General features: G+C 40.2%; 1 protein-coding gene across 4 annotated transcripts in view; it reads left to right on the forward strand.

Moving 5' to 3' along the window:
* The first annotated feature begins 14,410 nt into the window (after positions 1 to 14,410).
* The window catches only part of USP47 (ubiquitin specific peptidase 47), a 58,308-nt gene continuing 56,594 nt past the window's right edge, over positions 14,411 to 16,124 (forward strand). For 3 of the 4 annotated variants that reach the window (XM_058160020.1, XM_058160054.1, XM_058160028.1), the window contains exon 1: positions 14,411 to 14,719. In XM_058160020.1, the coding sequence (XP_058016003.1) occupies positions 14,681 to 14,719 (39 nt within the window). In that variant the 5' untranslated portion in view covers positions 14,411 to 14,680. The remainder of the gene's footprint in view (positions 14,720 to 16,124) is intronic. The other variant, XM_058160045.1, reaches the window with a different exon arrangement.

The raw sequence follows: 16,124 nt of genomic DNA on the forward strand, positions 1-16,124 counted from the left end.
TTAGGGTTATGTCTCCTTGGACTCAGAGCCAAATACTGATATGAAGGATAGATTCTTAGTGGTTCGGACTTGTTTGTGGACCAGAGTAAATTACATAGGAAAATCCCATTGAGAATAAAAAATGAAGTAGGGACAAAATAAGGGTTAGGATTAAGGTTAGGTCTACTTAAATTCAGGGCTGAAAACTGATGTCAGAGATAGATTCTAAGCGGTCCTTAGAAGGGACGCCTCTCTCTTTGGACTTGTTTGTGGACCACAGTAAAATGCATGGGAAAATAGCATTGCCAGTGAAAATTAAAGGAGGGTTAGGATTACAGGACTACTTTCACTTTAGATTTTTTTTTTCATTTCTTTCCTTCTATAGCCATTTTCCCATGATCCACTGTTGATACTATGAATGCTATTTATATTATATTCAGAAAGTCATCATCCTTACCTTTTCCCTATTCTCTATAAATTTTTCATCATACACACTATACTATGTACTTTTAGATTTATTTATTTTATTATTTAAATTTTTATACCGCCCTTCTCCCGAAGGACTCAGGGCGGTTCACAGCCAGATAAAATAAACAATAATATTACAATATAAATACTATTAAAATACAATTAAAAGACTTATTCAATTGGCCGAGATTAAAAATTTAGAATAAATGATAAAAACCCATTAAAAAACCCATAAATTTAAAAACTAATCCAGTCCTGCGCAGATGAATAAGTGTGTTTTAAGCTCGCGATGGAAGGTTCGGAGGTCCGGAAGTTGACGAAGTCCTGGGGGGAGTTCGTTCCAGAGGGCGGGAGCCCCCACAGAGAAGGCCCTTCCCCTGGGTGTCGCCAGACGACACTGTCTCGCTGACGGCACCCTGAGGAGTCCCTCTCTGTGAGAGCGCACGGGTCGGTGAGAGGTATTCGGTAGATTCCTTCTACTCATTTAGATTCCTTCTACTACTAAAATCTATACTTTTAGATTTAGATTCCTTCTACTCATTCAAAAAACAACAACAACTGCAGACTTTTCCTGAAACAATGCTCTTTAAACAATCACCAGTCATATTCATTCTTTAAATGGGACGTTTTGTGATATATCTTCTTGTTCCTATGCATTCACTCATTCGTGTCACCTAACATACCTTTTCCCCTAATTGTAGGAAACATTTAAGGAAGAGCTAGGTTTTCATGTACTTCCAGAAGGCTAAAAGGGTAGCTGCTCAAACATCAGGTAGGACTATTCCAAAGAGGGTAACTTCAGAGAAGGAAAGCTTCTGAGGTGCCATCAGATGATAACATGTAATCAGATGACAGGGGACCTGGATTGTGTATCGTATCTGACCTTTTAAGGCAGGCATTTACCCTTGAAGGGGCACAATCCCACAAATAATTTGGCACTGTGCTTGTGGTGTTTTCAAAAAGCTCGTATTTAGAATGAAGAAAATAATTGCACCTTTTTAAATAAATTGTAATTAATAAGGTACATGAGTTGGAAAAGCCTATATATTTATTGACAACTAACTTGTTCATATATATTGAATAATATATGAACCCCTGAAGGCAAAAATAAAAAGTCAAATGAGCAGTTAAGAAGAACTATATTTACCTATAGTGTTCTTCTATTTAAGAAATAACATTTGAATATGCTAAGAGGAGAGAAAGCTGGGGGAATTGGAGAGCCGATAACATTCATATGATTTTCCTCCTCTTTTATGTATTTCAGAGTGAATAAGTAAGAGAATAAAACTAAAAGCTCAACTCATTTGACCTTAAACCTGTAGTACGCATGGCATTGGTAGAGGCAATACCATTATGCTTAGGCCGGAAATCATGAGTTTCAAACTTTTGTAACTAAGAAGGCAGAAAACCTTCTTCTTCCTCATCAAATACCACAGTGACAGGTTCCCATTCCTCATTGAGTAGCACATTGGGAAGCTCTAAACTTTTGGAGGATATATGAGGATCATCATCAGCTTCTCCCATAAAACAGGGAATCAATTCTACACTTGCAATATTTTACCTGAGCTAAGATCCAGAGGTTGCTCACAACAATCTGAAATTTTCCTTCAAGAGGAAGACACTGCCCAGGAGCTGAAGAAATTTTCTCTCTGAATTGCACATTCTCATGTAACTGGAAAAGATTCCTCACTCTGGGAACCTGGGATCAAAAAACATGGACTCAGCTGCGAGCACATCTCCAACATTTCTCTTTCTGCAGACACTTGTGAACTCAATGATGTGTCAATGCTGCTGCTGTGGAAGCTCTCTTCATTATTGCTGGATAGCTGAATAAGGAGGTAGCTGCTGAGAAAAGCAGCTTTCCAGTTATGAACAGTTCTCGAGTATTAAAATTACTGTCTATTGCTTCAAGATCTGAAGCCACAGAAGAAGGCCTGTCATACCTTTGCTCTACCACATGGAATTTGTTGGTTTAAGTTCCATGGACAAAAGGGGTTCTGTATTACTAGCACAGCTATTTATTACAGTAGCACTAGCTCCATATGAAAGGTCTTTGCATGTTTAAAGCCTTTTATGAAGCTACAATCAACATCATAGATTGTGGACTCAAGGCTTGCTCTTTGAAAAGGTGCCAAAAACCATAAAGTTGCCCTCTCCTTTTTAATCCTTTCTGATTGCCTCTGCCATTTAAACAGGGATTTTGGCTATAAGGGAAAACTGAGTTCCTTCCCCACATGTTGATCCTTTGGAACTGCCTTCCATGTTTTATAATATTATTTTTGTTTTGGAGTTTTGAAGACTTTTTTATAATCTTTGATAAATTCAGGATCATGGGAACTGTCTTTATTTTTTGCTCTCCTTTTTAATAAAAAAATTTCCAGGATTGAAAAAATGGATTTCTTGCAAATCTCTTTGTCAGTATGGTTTAAGTAGTTTGACTCCTCTATATGATTTTCACTGATCTGAAGGAATCTACTCTATCTAAGAAATGGGTCATTTATGATTCTTTCACATTGAAGCAAATTTTCTGATCAAAGCAACAGACTTCTTCTGAGCGTTTGCTGTTTTCGACTTCTACCTATGTTCTTTCACTTTTTGTAGGCATTTCCAAATAATCAAGATAGTTTGGAAACAGGCACAGAAGACCAGCTTCAACCTGCTTAGACTCATACCAAATAATCTTACAAGAAAAAGTCCACATTATTAGTTATTTAATCCAGTGGTGAAATCTAAAATTTTTCCCTACCGTTTTTGTGGGCATGGCTTAATTGGTGGGCGTGGCTTGGTGGTCAAATGACTGGGTGGGTGTGGCCAATAACAATAAATAATAAAAATAATAAACAAAGTATAAAAAACAACGAGGTATCAAAAACCAACTTTCATACTTTACACACACACAACACAACACAACACAACTGACTCACACACAATGTAAAAGCAGCTGCACTTCACACTTCACCCAGCCCCAAAAAGCTCAAAAAACCAACTTTCAAACTTTACACACACACAACTCACACACACACACACACACACACACAAAATGCCACATATAGCTTTCTGAGATTTTGTGTGTTTGTGTAGTTAGAGTGAAACACTACAGAAACACACCAAATCTCAGAAAGCTGCACAAATATTTTATTTTATTTATTTTATTTTATTTTATTTTATTTTATTTATTTTATTTTATTATTTTATTTTATTTTATTTTATTTTATTTTATTTTATTTTATTTTATTTTATTTTATTTTATTTTATTTTATTTTATTTTATTTTATTTTATTTATTTTATTTTATTTTGGACTTCAAATCCCAGAGTTCCTCAGCCAGCAAAGCAGGAAGTCAAAGCAAGCTTTTTTTTTTCTTCAGTAGCTGAAGAAAACATGCCGTTGCCAGCCCGAAAGAGCAGTAATTATAGGTAAGTGAGGAGGGGGCATTGGGTGAGCATGGGTGGGGGCTCTTGTAAGTGGGGGATGTTAAAAAGTGAGTTTAAAAGCCTGTGAGGATCAGGAAACTCCTCTGGGATCGCCAGAGGAGGCTTTTAAATCCTGGGGTTTTTTTCTTTTTCTTTTTTCCCCCACGATCATCAGAGGGTTTTTTTTTTACTTTTAAAGGCATGTTTCGGCTGAAGAAAAATTTTTAAAAGTAAAAAAAAAACACCCTCTGCTGATAGTGCGGCTCAGCAGAGGCAGGGGGGCGGGGCCAGGGATTTTTGCAACCGGTCCTCCGAACCAGCAGCTGCCATCACTACCTAATCGGGGGAGCCAGTGCAAACCGGGAGCATTTCACCCCTGATTTAATCCCATCAATGTTTGCAAAAAAAAACAAAAAACATATAATGCCAAGACATATAGACAGCACTTAGCAGTTATGTTCCTGATTATCATTGAAAGACATTTGCCTTTTGCATTTTATATGTTAGCAAATCTGGGCATAAATTGAACATTTTTTTAAAAAAAATCTGAAAATTAAGATTATAGTTACCATTTGATTCACTAACATTGAGGAGGCTAAAAAATGTTTGGATATGATTTTTGAGATTTGGTTAGGATTCCTAAAGCATACTGTCTCCCCCAAAACTAACATCATATCCAAGAAGCTCAAGACAGAAGGCCAAGTTGACAAAAGGAAGAACTCAATATACTATCAGCTGAAACTATTCCAGTTTTATGCTTCATCACCTTAAAGAAAAGATTGATAACACACTGCCCATGAAGGCTTATATTAGGATTTGATCACTGCAATGTACTTTACGTAGCCAATCTTCGGAGCTGACCTGGAAGTGACAACTGACTTTTGCCACAGTAACCAGATCGTTGGATAATTCCATGAGGTTAGAATCACACTGAAGTAGCTGCAATCTTGATAATAAATTTCTGACTCCAAATCAACGTTTATTAGCCTAAAACCAGGGGTGAAATCCAGCAGGTTCTGACAGATTCTGGAGAACTGATAGCGGAAATTTTGAGCAGTTCGGAGAACCAGCAAATACCTCCTCTGGCTGCCCCCAGAATGGGGTGGGAAGGAGATTTTGCAATATCCTTCCCCCAATAGTGGAGAGGGAATGGGATATCCTTCCCCTGCCACGCCCTCCAAGCCACACCCACCAAGCCACGCCCACCAAGCAACACCACGTCCGCCAAGCCACACCCACAGAGCCGGTAGTAAAAAAATTTGGATTTCACCACTGCTTAAAGCCTTGTACAACATTGCAGCAGGATATATTAAGCAGCACCTTACCTGACTTGACTCCACCATGCAATCCAATCATTGAGGAGCCTCCCCTTACAAATATCAGGCCTTCTCAGTGGTACCCCACTTTATGAAACATTCTCACCCTGAAAGTACAGATGACCTCTATCCAATATAATCTTTGGGTGTTTGTGAGATTTTCATTGTCTACCTTTAAAATATTTCCTCATTGTACTTTAATAACTTGTCTATACTCTGCCCAGTGCTCATTCATTGGGAAGACTATAAATATTGCAAATAAATATTAAATAAACGAAGACCATAGTAAGCAATCGGGTTCTACTCGGATTACCTTTAGATGGAAGTCATGCAGATTTTATAGGGACACGGTGGCTCAGTGGCTAAGACGTTGAGCTTGTCGATCGAAAGGTCGGCAGTTCAGCGGTTCGAATCCCTAGTGCCACGTAACAGGGTGAGCTCCCGTTACTTGTCCCAGCTTCTGCCAACTTAGCAGTTCGAAAACACATAAAAATGCAAGTAGAAAAATAGGGACCATCATTGGTGGGAAGGTAACAGCATTCTGTGCACCTTACTGTGCACTCAGGAAGCTCAAACTGCCCAAGGAGCTGCTGATCCAATTCTACAGAGGAATTATTGAGTCTGTCATTTGCACCTCTATAACTGTCTGGTTCGGTTCTGCAACCCAACAAAAAAAACACAGACTTCAGAGGATAATTAGAACTGGAGAAAAAATAATTGCTACCAACCTGTCTTCCATTGAGGACCTGTATACTGCACGAATCAAGAAGAGGGCCGTGAAAATATTTGCAGATCCCTCACATCCTGGACATAAACTGTTTCAACTCCTACCCTCAAAACGACTCTATAGAGCACTGCACACCAGAACAACTAGACACAAGAACAGTTTTTTCCCAAAGGCCATCACTCTGCTAAACAAATAATTCCCTCAACACTGTCAGACTATTTACTGAATCTGCACTACTATTAATCGTTTCATAGTTCCCATCACCAATCTCTTTCCACTTATGACTGTATGACTATAACTTGTTGCTGGCAATCCTTATGATTTATATTGATATATTGACCATCAATTGTGTTATAAATGTTGTACCTTGATGAACGTATCTTTTCTTTTATGTACACTGAGAGCATATGCACCAAGACAAATTCCTTGTGTGTCCAATCACACTTGGCCAATAAAAATTCTATTCTCTTCTATTCTATTCTTTGGTGTTTAGTCATGCCGGCCACATGACCACGGAGATGTCTTTGGACAGCACTGGCTCTTCGGCTTTGAAACTGAAATAAGCACCACCCCCTAGAGTCGGGAATGACTAGCACATATGAGCACAGGGAATCTTTATCTTTTTATGCAGATTTTTGCAGTCTGGATTAAATGGCCCTATATAATATGATCATAAAAGGGAGAACGACATTTTCTAATGGTATTATAAAAATACTGTGATACATATGGATTCACTCAGGAAGCAACCCTATTACTCACAGGTTAGTAAAATAAAGAACCAGCCTGAAAACAATGAAACTCAAACGGAGAAGAAATACAGGCCAAAAGTTTTTTCCTGGATATGGTAATAAGTATGATCGTTGTTGTTTTAGCTTAAAGCTATTTTACTACTTTCTTTAAGCAAAACTATGCATGTTTTATATAAAGATGTTCTTTTTAGCCTGAGGGTATACACCGGCTTTGCCTTTTATTGCTTATTTCAGAAGAATTCTAACAAAGTCCTCCAAACCTCTGAAAAACCAAACAGATTTATTAGGGCAGCCACTTTGGCAGACAAGTGTCCCCTTCCAACAAGAACAATACTCTTTGCAATTAAAACTTTTAAATTAGTTTATCAAAGTATAAAATACAAAAGAAAAAAAACATGGAAAGTAAGAAGAGAGGAAGGGGGAAAGAGAGGGTATAGTGTAAAGGGAGAAAAAAAGAAAAAAGGCACCAACTTCCAACTCTCTTTGGCACATTCAAAGGTAACAACATTACAACTACAACCTTTTGCTTTTAGACAGCAATATGTACAAGCCATTTCTATAACAATAAGCCTGTCTAATTTACAAAGAGAGAATCAACGTTTCATTTTTTTTCCCTCATTGCAAACACAAAATCCAGAAGCAATTTTTGAACTAGAGACAAAGTTAAATATAATCTCTTATTTGGATTAGAGAAACATTTTAACCATCTCAGCTCTCCTTGCTGTGGGGAATAATATATCATTCATTCTCATATTTTCAAATCTAGTCCAACAAGAACAATACTCTTAACATCTGAGTGGATTGCACAGAGCTCCCAAAGTGCTGGGGTGATTTATGATGCCTGCCTGAGACTCAGCTCTGCCGGGAACAAGGTGTTGTGGCTGCTAAGTTTGAAAACGGTCCATGCAACTCTTTTTGTGCCTGCATGTGGTGTCTTGCACCCTGGCAAGGCATTTATAACCCTGGAAGATGTTGCTTTCCATTACTGGTACAAGTGATGGTTAGAAGTAACGCCTGCTTTCTTTGCTTCTTTTTGAAGCCATTTGTTTGTTTTGTTTGTTTGACAGTCCTAATTCACCACCGTTCATATGTGTTTGTCAGTGCATCCCTTCAATAATAACAGTTTGATCAAGGCATGTTGGCACAGAGGTTATTATGTGGGGGTGAGTACCGCAATCCAGATTATTCTGGTAAAGAGTATTTAAAGACTTCTTGGATGGATTGTGAGGAACTCAATGACACATGGTCAATAAGCGTCCAGAGCAGGGGTCTCCAACCTTGGAGCTTTGCTGGCTGAGGAATTCTGGGTGTTGAAGTCCACAAGTTTTAAAGTTGCCAAGGTTGGAGACCCCTGATCCAGAGGGGAAAGGAACTAGGTAAGGCAGAATGAGATCACTCTTGGAAGAAGCCCAGCTCTTTTTTGTGTATATTGTGACATCACACACATACAAAAGAGGCATTATGATCCTGCAGAAGTGTCTATGAGTGGCCATACTGAATATGTACATGATAGTAAATTTACTTTTGACTTAACCATGTTGCGTGAACTTGAAGTTTGAAAGCTGGCTCGCATGCTGTATGAATGCAACTTCTATCTTTTCATTAACCAAAGTGTGACTTGTAGGATACGTGAATCCGGTCCCTGAGTTTTATGACTTTGGGTAATTTAAACCTTCAGGTTTTATTCAACTGATACCTATGCCAACATTTCATTTATGACAATCTGACACAGCACAACCATTCTTGCCCTCTGGCTTCTGGAAAGTCAGCCAAATTTCTCCTGTTCAGCAGAAAATGCTTCCAAGTGTGCATAAACAGAGCTTGTAACCTTCTGATAGTACTCATGAGAACTTTTTGATTTAACAAATTCTCACATCATATTTTTTGCTATTTTACTCTCTTCATCCCCAATCTAGGATAGTATTTTATGAATTTTAATATGTGGAAATCGGTCTGTCAAACCTTAGGCTGATATAGCAACATTTTTCAGCTGCTGAGCATATTTGGAATTTTTAAAACTTACTGTAGGTATTCTTACAAAATAGCTCCTGTCACTGGGCTTTACTGAGTGAGGTCAGTGACAAAGCATTTATTTAACAACAGGCAAACAAAAGAGATTACTACTAATTCTTTAGCTCTTACAATATTTGTCACAAACAAAGGCTTCTTACAATCAACTTTGTTTCCCAAAGTTAAAAGTTCTTAATAGCAAACTATAAGACTGTGTTTGAAGTCAGGGGATACCTAGAGGCATCTTTGTAGATAAAAATGAAGCTAAAGGCTGGCAATTTTCTTTGCATCATTACAACTTCCACGATTATTATTTTTAATTAAAAGTATAGTTCAAAAAATGGGGAGCGAGGCCTGGGAAGTGCCAAGAGAGATGTGTATAGACTTGTCATTTATTTAGTCTTAAAATGAAACATTATTTTTTTAAAATATGCCCAGATCTCAGGAAGTTGACAAATCTCAGGATGCATTGGGAGAAAATATCTAAATCTTGCCAATTTTCAGCATTCTTACAGATTTTGGGAATCTTCGGGATCTGCTTTTCATTCAAGATGTTGCATGGAGTATCTTAAATAAATGTTGAATGTCCTTAAGTGTTGAACATTGTCAATATCTCCTTTAAAATTCCAGAATGTAGTTCACTGTTTTAAATCACAAAGTATTTGATCATTTGAAACCTGTGCCATTGTTTGAATTAATCATACCATAAAGCAAAATAGGGCCTAAAATATTCCAGAATTACTGGGAATTGGTCAGCAGATACAGTTAATAAATAATAATAATTAACATGAATTTAGTCCCATATATTTAATATACTGGCTTATATGCTCCATCATATCACCTGAGGATCTATAAAGTTTAAAACAAATTTTGTGAAAAACTAAGTATAATGGTTCATATATTTCCAAGTCTTTCTAATCCTAACCTTGCTTTTCAGTGAAATGAACCAATATGATCATGGATGGTCTAAAACAGGGGTGTCAAACTCAATTTCATTGAGGACAGTATCAGGGTTATGTTTGACCTTGGGGGTGTGTGGCCAGGGTGGCCGCGGCCAGCTTGATGTTACTCATATTAGGGACTCTTGTGGAGGCCCAAGTTCTCTGCCAGCAAAAAACGGGTTCCCAACCTCCATTTTTGGCTGTGACAGTCTCCTGCATCCCTCTGCCAGAGAAAACAGAATTCTGGAAGGCTGCACACAATCGTCTTGAGCTCCATTTATCCTGGCAGAGGCACTGTGGGCTGGTCCTTCGCTGTTTCCAGGGTAGCCTCGCGGGCCAGATTTAAGCACTCCGCAGGCCGGATCTGGCACCCGGGTGCCAGTTTGACACCCCTGCTCTAAATTGTTGTAGGCCCATCAGAGTTTGAGGATGAGGATCCAGATTGTTGGGGACAATATGCAGACTCTGTAGACCGCTTAGAGAAGGATGTAAAGCACTGTGAAGCAATGTGTAAGTCTAAGTGTTACTGATAAAAAAAATCAAACGTTTTAGTTTAATTGCATCATGTAGCACTCTCTCTTTTATCTTCCCCACATTGAATTAAAGAAAATAATTAAAGTAATAAATTAAATGTCTGACTCCATAGTTCTAAAAATATAATATTACCATCAAAAACATTTTAAAGGTCATTAAGATTTTTTGAAAAAGAATACAATATTCACAAAATAGACTGTTTGATAAAACTGTGACTAGCTTTCATTTTGAACAGAAAATAACAGAATAACAGGGTTGGAAGGAACCTTGGAAGTCTTCTAGTCCAAACCTCTACTCAGGCAGAAAACCCTACACCAGTGATGGTGAACTTGCCGGGCCGCATGCTGGAAATGGCACGCAAAACCGTCCCATGCCGAATGTGTGGCCTCGCCAGCTCCTCATCGCGTTCCTGTGCTCAAATGTGCGCCAGTCAGCTGGCTGTTGTGTGCGTGATACCGGCAACCCCGGAAGTGCAGCGGTCCATTGTACATGCACAAGCCACCAACCTGGAAAAATGGGGGCTGGCTCGTGTATGCGCGATGGACCGCCACACTTTTGGGGTCCACTAGCACCGCGTGTACGACGGCCAGCTGACACATGTTTGAGCACAGGAACACGGCGAGGAGCCAGCGAGGCCACGCATTCAGCACGGGAAAGTTTCACGTGCCACTTCTGGCATGCGTGCCATAAGTTCACCAACATAGCCCTACACCATTTCAGACAAGTGGTTGTCCAATCTCTTCTTAAAAACTTCCAGTGTTGGAGCATTCCCAACTTCTGGAAGCAAGTTGTTCCATTGAATAATTGTTCTAACTATCAGGAAATTTCTTAGTTCTAGGTTGCTTCTCTTCTTGATTAGTTTCCATCCATTGGTTCTTGTCCTGTCTTCAGGAGAATAGCTTGACTCCCACTTCTTTGTGGCAACCCCTGAGATATTGGAACTCTCCATCATGTCATCCCTAGTCCTCATTTTCATTAAAGCAGACAGCAGTTACAGCAACTTTTCTTTATATGGTTTAGCCTCCAGTCCCAGTTATCTTTGTTACTCTTCTCTGCACTCTTTATAGTCTCAACATCTTTTTGTTGTTGTTGTTGTTTCAAATGGAGGCATATTAAATCAACATAACCCTTCACTGTATTATTTTCATCATCACTGAGCAATGTGCTCCATGTCCGGGCATCTTCTTTTGGCAACCTAGAAATTTTGAGCAAATTATAATCAAATAAGTTCTGCTGTAAAAGTATGATAGTATTGACTGGGATGCCCTATATAGTCATTGGAAAGATTCATTTCCCTTCCTACATCTCAGCATCTAAATATGGGGGGAAGGGGGAGAAGAAGATGGCCAAATAACAAACTGTCATGCCAGGGGGATATGCCCTAATGAACAGGCACAAGTCTTATAATGTGCCTTCTGGGGAAGGGTGTTACCTTGGCACAAAATTTAGGTGGTGTGGGGGCTTCTTAAACTGTTCATCATGACCCACCTGGGGGTCTCAAATTTAATGACAGTTGTAGCATTGGAGGAAGAGTTGAACATGTAGGGCAGAATTAGTTTCATAACTCATTCCCACTCTGCCGTAACAGCTCCATTGGTCTTGCATAGATCCACTCCAGGTGTTTTTTGTATTTCCAAGGGGGACATATGTGCGTGTGTCTGTGAATATGGGGGATAATGTGAGACTGAGCTGCCTAAACACACGGGCTGAATTATAGGAATTATACAAGTCTGGATGGGCTCAAAACACTAGCAACAGTTTTGCTACTCACCACTAGCTCTTTTGTTTGTAGGCCTCTAGATTTTTATTCTGATTAAAGGACTGCAGAGGAATTTGGCTCCAACAACTCTGCCTCAAGGGAAATATTCCTCTCTGTGGATCAAAAACAACTTAATCTTCTCTATTCGTTGTATGTACTCTTGTCTGAGGGATTATGTTCACCCTTCCCTTCTCCAATTAGCTGAGCTTTCACTTATTAGACTTGGAAAACAAGGACCTTTATTGTTTATGAAAGGTACTAAGAAACTTCACACTTTGCTATGCATCATTCAGTTACAAAGAAGAAATTTATACTTTGTTGGATGCATTATACAGAATCAATTATTGATTGACTTCTATGACTAGAATGCCTGGTAAATTCAAGTCCTCCAAGAGAAGATACAATTTCCTTCAAAAAATATACCTCTCTTGTGGATAAACCCTACTGTAGAACTGTTTGAAGTTGAGAAACAGAATAAATTATTTGAAGGATATAAGTCTTATTTTTTTTAATGTAGAAACAAATTATTATTTTCTTTCAAGATGCACACACACTTGCTGTAGATTAAACCAAAAGGAATGTCTAATCCAGCATGAATGATTTTGTTGTTTTAAAGTACTTCTGTTTGACCTGAATTTCCCTATTTTCAGCCACATTGCAGAATCCTATTAATTTTCTTGTTATCATGAATTATTTTGTAAAGTTTTATTGTGTCCTTTCTTACTCATTTTTAAGGTAAAACATGCAAATACATTCATTGTCTGCTTTTTTGTATTGCTTACAATTGCCAAATCCTAAATTGCTTTCTGGAGCCATAGCGTCAGTTTAAAATCTATTATTGATTTAATTTCAGGTTCTGCTAATTTGACTGACACCTCTGATCGTCATGATAATTCCTTAGTGTTGAAAAATCCTTTTGAAACTCTTCTCTATTCTCTTCATTTTAAGTACAGTACCAAAACTTTAACCTTGGTCTTGTTCATTATTGGTACTCTTCATTCTGATACATGCATTAGTTTACTCTAAATGTTATTGAAACAAGAAAGTCCTTATACTCATCCTTGGAGACAGAAGCCATAATTTATGGGCATTCCTATAAAATATACCCTTTATACAGTATATACACAATACATACAGAAAAACAGCTGTCCTTCTGGCAAATAGAAAAAATACTCATCCATTCATTACATCCCTTCATATAAGTGTATCTAATCCTCCCAAACATGCACATCTTAATGTATACAAAATGTTTAAAGTGTATTTGGATCCCTTTGCTATATATAGCTTTGTGTTTTTATTTCCGATGATTTGCCACAACAATAGAGCAAGAAATAAAAGCACAGTGCTTAACTATAGTTTATACAATAAAAATCTGCATTAGTTGGGTTTGCACAATATTTGAAACTATAAACAATGCTTCACAAGCCACATAGGTTGGGATCATACAAACTGGACAAATTATTATAAATTAGCATGTTATATAAACCCAGTTTATATGTTTATGGAGATTCTCAGTCATCCAGGTCATGGTTGTCCCAAATGTGCTTTTTCATGAGGCAACTGGACTTTCTTGTTATTCTTTGAAGATGTTTCCCTTCTCATCCAAGAAGCTTCTTCAGTGCTAACCCCACCATCCAGTCAGAGCTGAAGAAGCTTCTTGGATGAGAAGCAAAACATCTTCGAAGAAAAACAAGGAAGTCCAGTTGCCTCTTAAAAAAGCACCTTTGGGACAACCCAGTTTATAAAAAAAGAAAGCCAACGCAAGTACCGGCAGGATGCCTGGGAGCAGATTCCCTTACCTTTTTGGCAGGTCAGAACTAAAGGTGAGATTACGTCGTGCGATTAAACAAACACAAGTCTGCTAGAGCTTGCGAAACGTTTTCTGTAGGGCAACCACAACATTATCTCAATTATGTTTTTAAAAGGACCAGCCTTTACTGTAAGAAAAGTTACCGTGTAATAATATCATTTAAAACAGCCAATGCTAAAGAAAGCGGGAAGGTTCTCCCATTACTTGCACTTGAAAAATGTGTGCAAAATTTTAACTCTCTAATAATTGTTAGTGCAAACTAATCCTGAGCAACATATTGAAGACATGCATAGCGCTTTCCTTGGGAGTGCAGTGCAACATGGAAACTTTGGTAGGTATCCTAACGCGAGCGTCAAAGGGACGGGGAGAAAATCCCTCCCCTCAAAACCAAAACAAAACAGTGCGCTTGTTCTCCTGAGGGAGGGATAGATGTCATCGCGTTTATTTAATCAGCAAACGAGGCCGACCCGCCAGTGTTTGGTTTTTTGTCATTTTTTTTTCCTCCAGAGAGCGCGCCTCCCAGCCACCCACACAGCAGCGGAATTAGTTGGACTCCGCAGAAGCCAGAGCGCTTCGGAGCCTCGGCGAACACGCAGAAGGCGGGAGGAGGGAGGAGGAAGAGGCAGAACCGGAGACGCCGTGAGAAACGACTCCGGCGACTTCTCGCGAGAAACTTGTCGTCGGCCATTTTGCCATTGATTGGCGCAGACGGCGAGAGGGGGGAGGGCTCCTTGGCTGAGTGGACGGGTAGGGGGCCGGGCGATAGGGGAGGAGGGGAAAGGACGGTTAGGAGAAGAGAAAAGCGGAGGGAGGAACATGAGGATGAGTCTCCCGCGACACCCCTCGCCGCCTTCTCCCACCACCACCTCCTCCTCCTCCTCTTCCTCCTCCGGAGGCTCTTCTTGCTGACGACGACTCCCCGCCCGAGTCCTCCTCCTCCCCCCCGCCGGCCCCAAGCTGGCTGCGCCACTGGCCATGGTGCCCAGCGAAGACAACCAGCTGGTCCCTAAAGAGGTGAGCGCTCCTTTCGCGCACGCTTCTTCGGACGGGGCCAAAGCGCCTGCGAGCGGCGAAGGAGGAGAGGCAAACGCGACGCCTCTGCCCGTGCCGGAGAAGGGCGAAGAGGCGGCCGGCGATGGCCTCCTTGTCGGGGGAGTTAGGTTAAAAGAGAGCGCCAGGCGGAGGAGAATCCCCCGCCGCAAGGGAGCCGGCCGTGGTCGAAGCGGTCTCGCCGCAAAGGCAGGCAGGTCGGGCGGAGAGAGAAGCGGGTGGCTTCCAACGAGCGGCGTCTTAGGGAAAGGCCTAGCGGCCGCTTGGAAAGGCCCTGCGGCAGAGGCGCTAGGAAAGGACGATTTAACAAGGTCTCGGCAAGAGGCGGCGGCGGGCCGGAGGGTTTAGGGTCGAGGGTGGGGGGAGAAGAAGAGCTGTCAGTCGCGGGAAGCCTGGGGGTGAGCAGAGATTTGAAGGTTTGTCATTCCGGCTATTTGCGGGTGGTGGTGGTAGTCCTTTGGGAGATTTCTTCCCCCCCCCCCCCATTTTTTTCCTCCTCAAGGGCAGCTTTGATAGGGAGAGAATGGTTTTTGCTGGCTTTACGTTCGGCCCCCAAAGAGATAGAAAGCATCCTTGGGTGGGAAGGCATCATAGTTAAGTAAGAACGAACCATCATTAAGTGAGAAAAAATATAGGTCCGCTCTCTTTGGAGGCAGGTGTTTTTTTGCAGGTGTGGGCTAAAAGTTGAAGGACTGTTGGAAAGAGGAGAGCTTCTTTTCGGTTAGTTTTCAGAACTGAGTTTCGTGCATTGGAGCCAATAGTGTTTGTATTATTATTTTTTTTTTAAATATAGGATTATAATATAATCTTGCAATTGCTACCAGGTCTATTAAAATGAGTTTTCTTCTTGCTAGCGTTCCCACGCTGTGGCAGGGTCCTTGAAATGAATTTGAAGCTATTTTAATTGACTTATAAGTTGCACTTACTTTTGTGAGTGTTACTATGTGCTAAGGTTATTGATTTTATCAGGGATAGTTTTATGGACAATTGGATGATGTGGTACAGTAATAGGTTTGGAGTCAGATTGGTCTAATAGTGGTTAAGATGGTGGATTAGAAGTTGAGAGACCAGGGAAGCTTTGAGTTTTCATCCTGCTTTAGGCACCGAAGCCAACTAGATGTCTTTGAGCTAGACTATCTCTTTCAGCCCTAGGAAGAAGATACTGGCAAGCCATTTCTAATAATGCTGCCAGAAAAAAACTGCATGGACTTGTTCCTGCAGTCACTGGGAATCAGACTTGATAGACAATAACAACAGAAGTATAGTAGTAGAAGCAGCAGCGACCGCAGCAGTGTTCCACATAGAACTGTAGCTGTCAAATGTTATCTTTTGAAGGAATCTTATCCGTTCAACTTGTCTGCCATAGAAT

This window comes from Ahaetulla prasina, chromosome 1 (assembly GCF_028640845.1).
Source record: "Ahaetulla prasina isolate Xishuangbanna chromosome 1, ASM2864084v1, whole genome shotgun sequence".
Classification (NCBI taxonomy): Eukaryota; Metazoa; Chordata; class Lepidosauria; order Squamata; family Colubridae; genus Ahaetulla; species Ahaetulla prasina.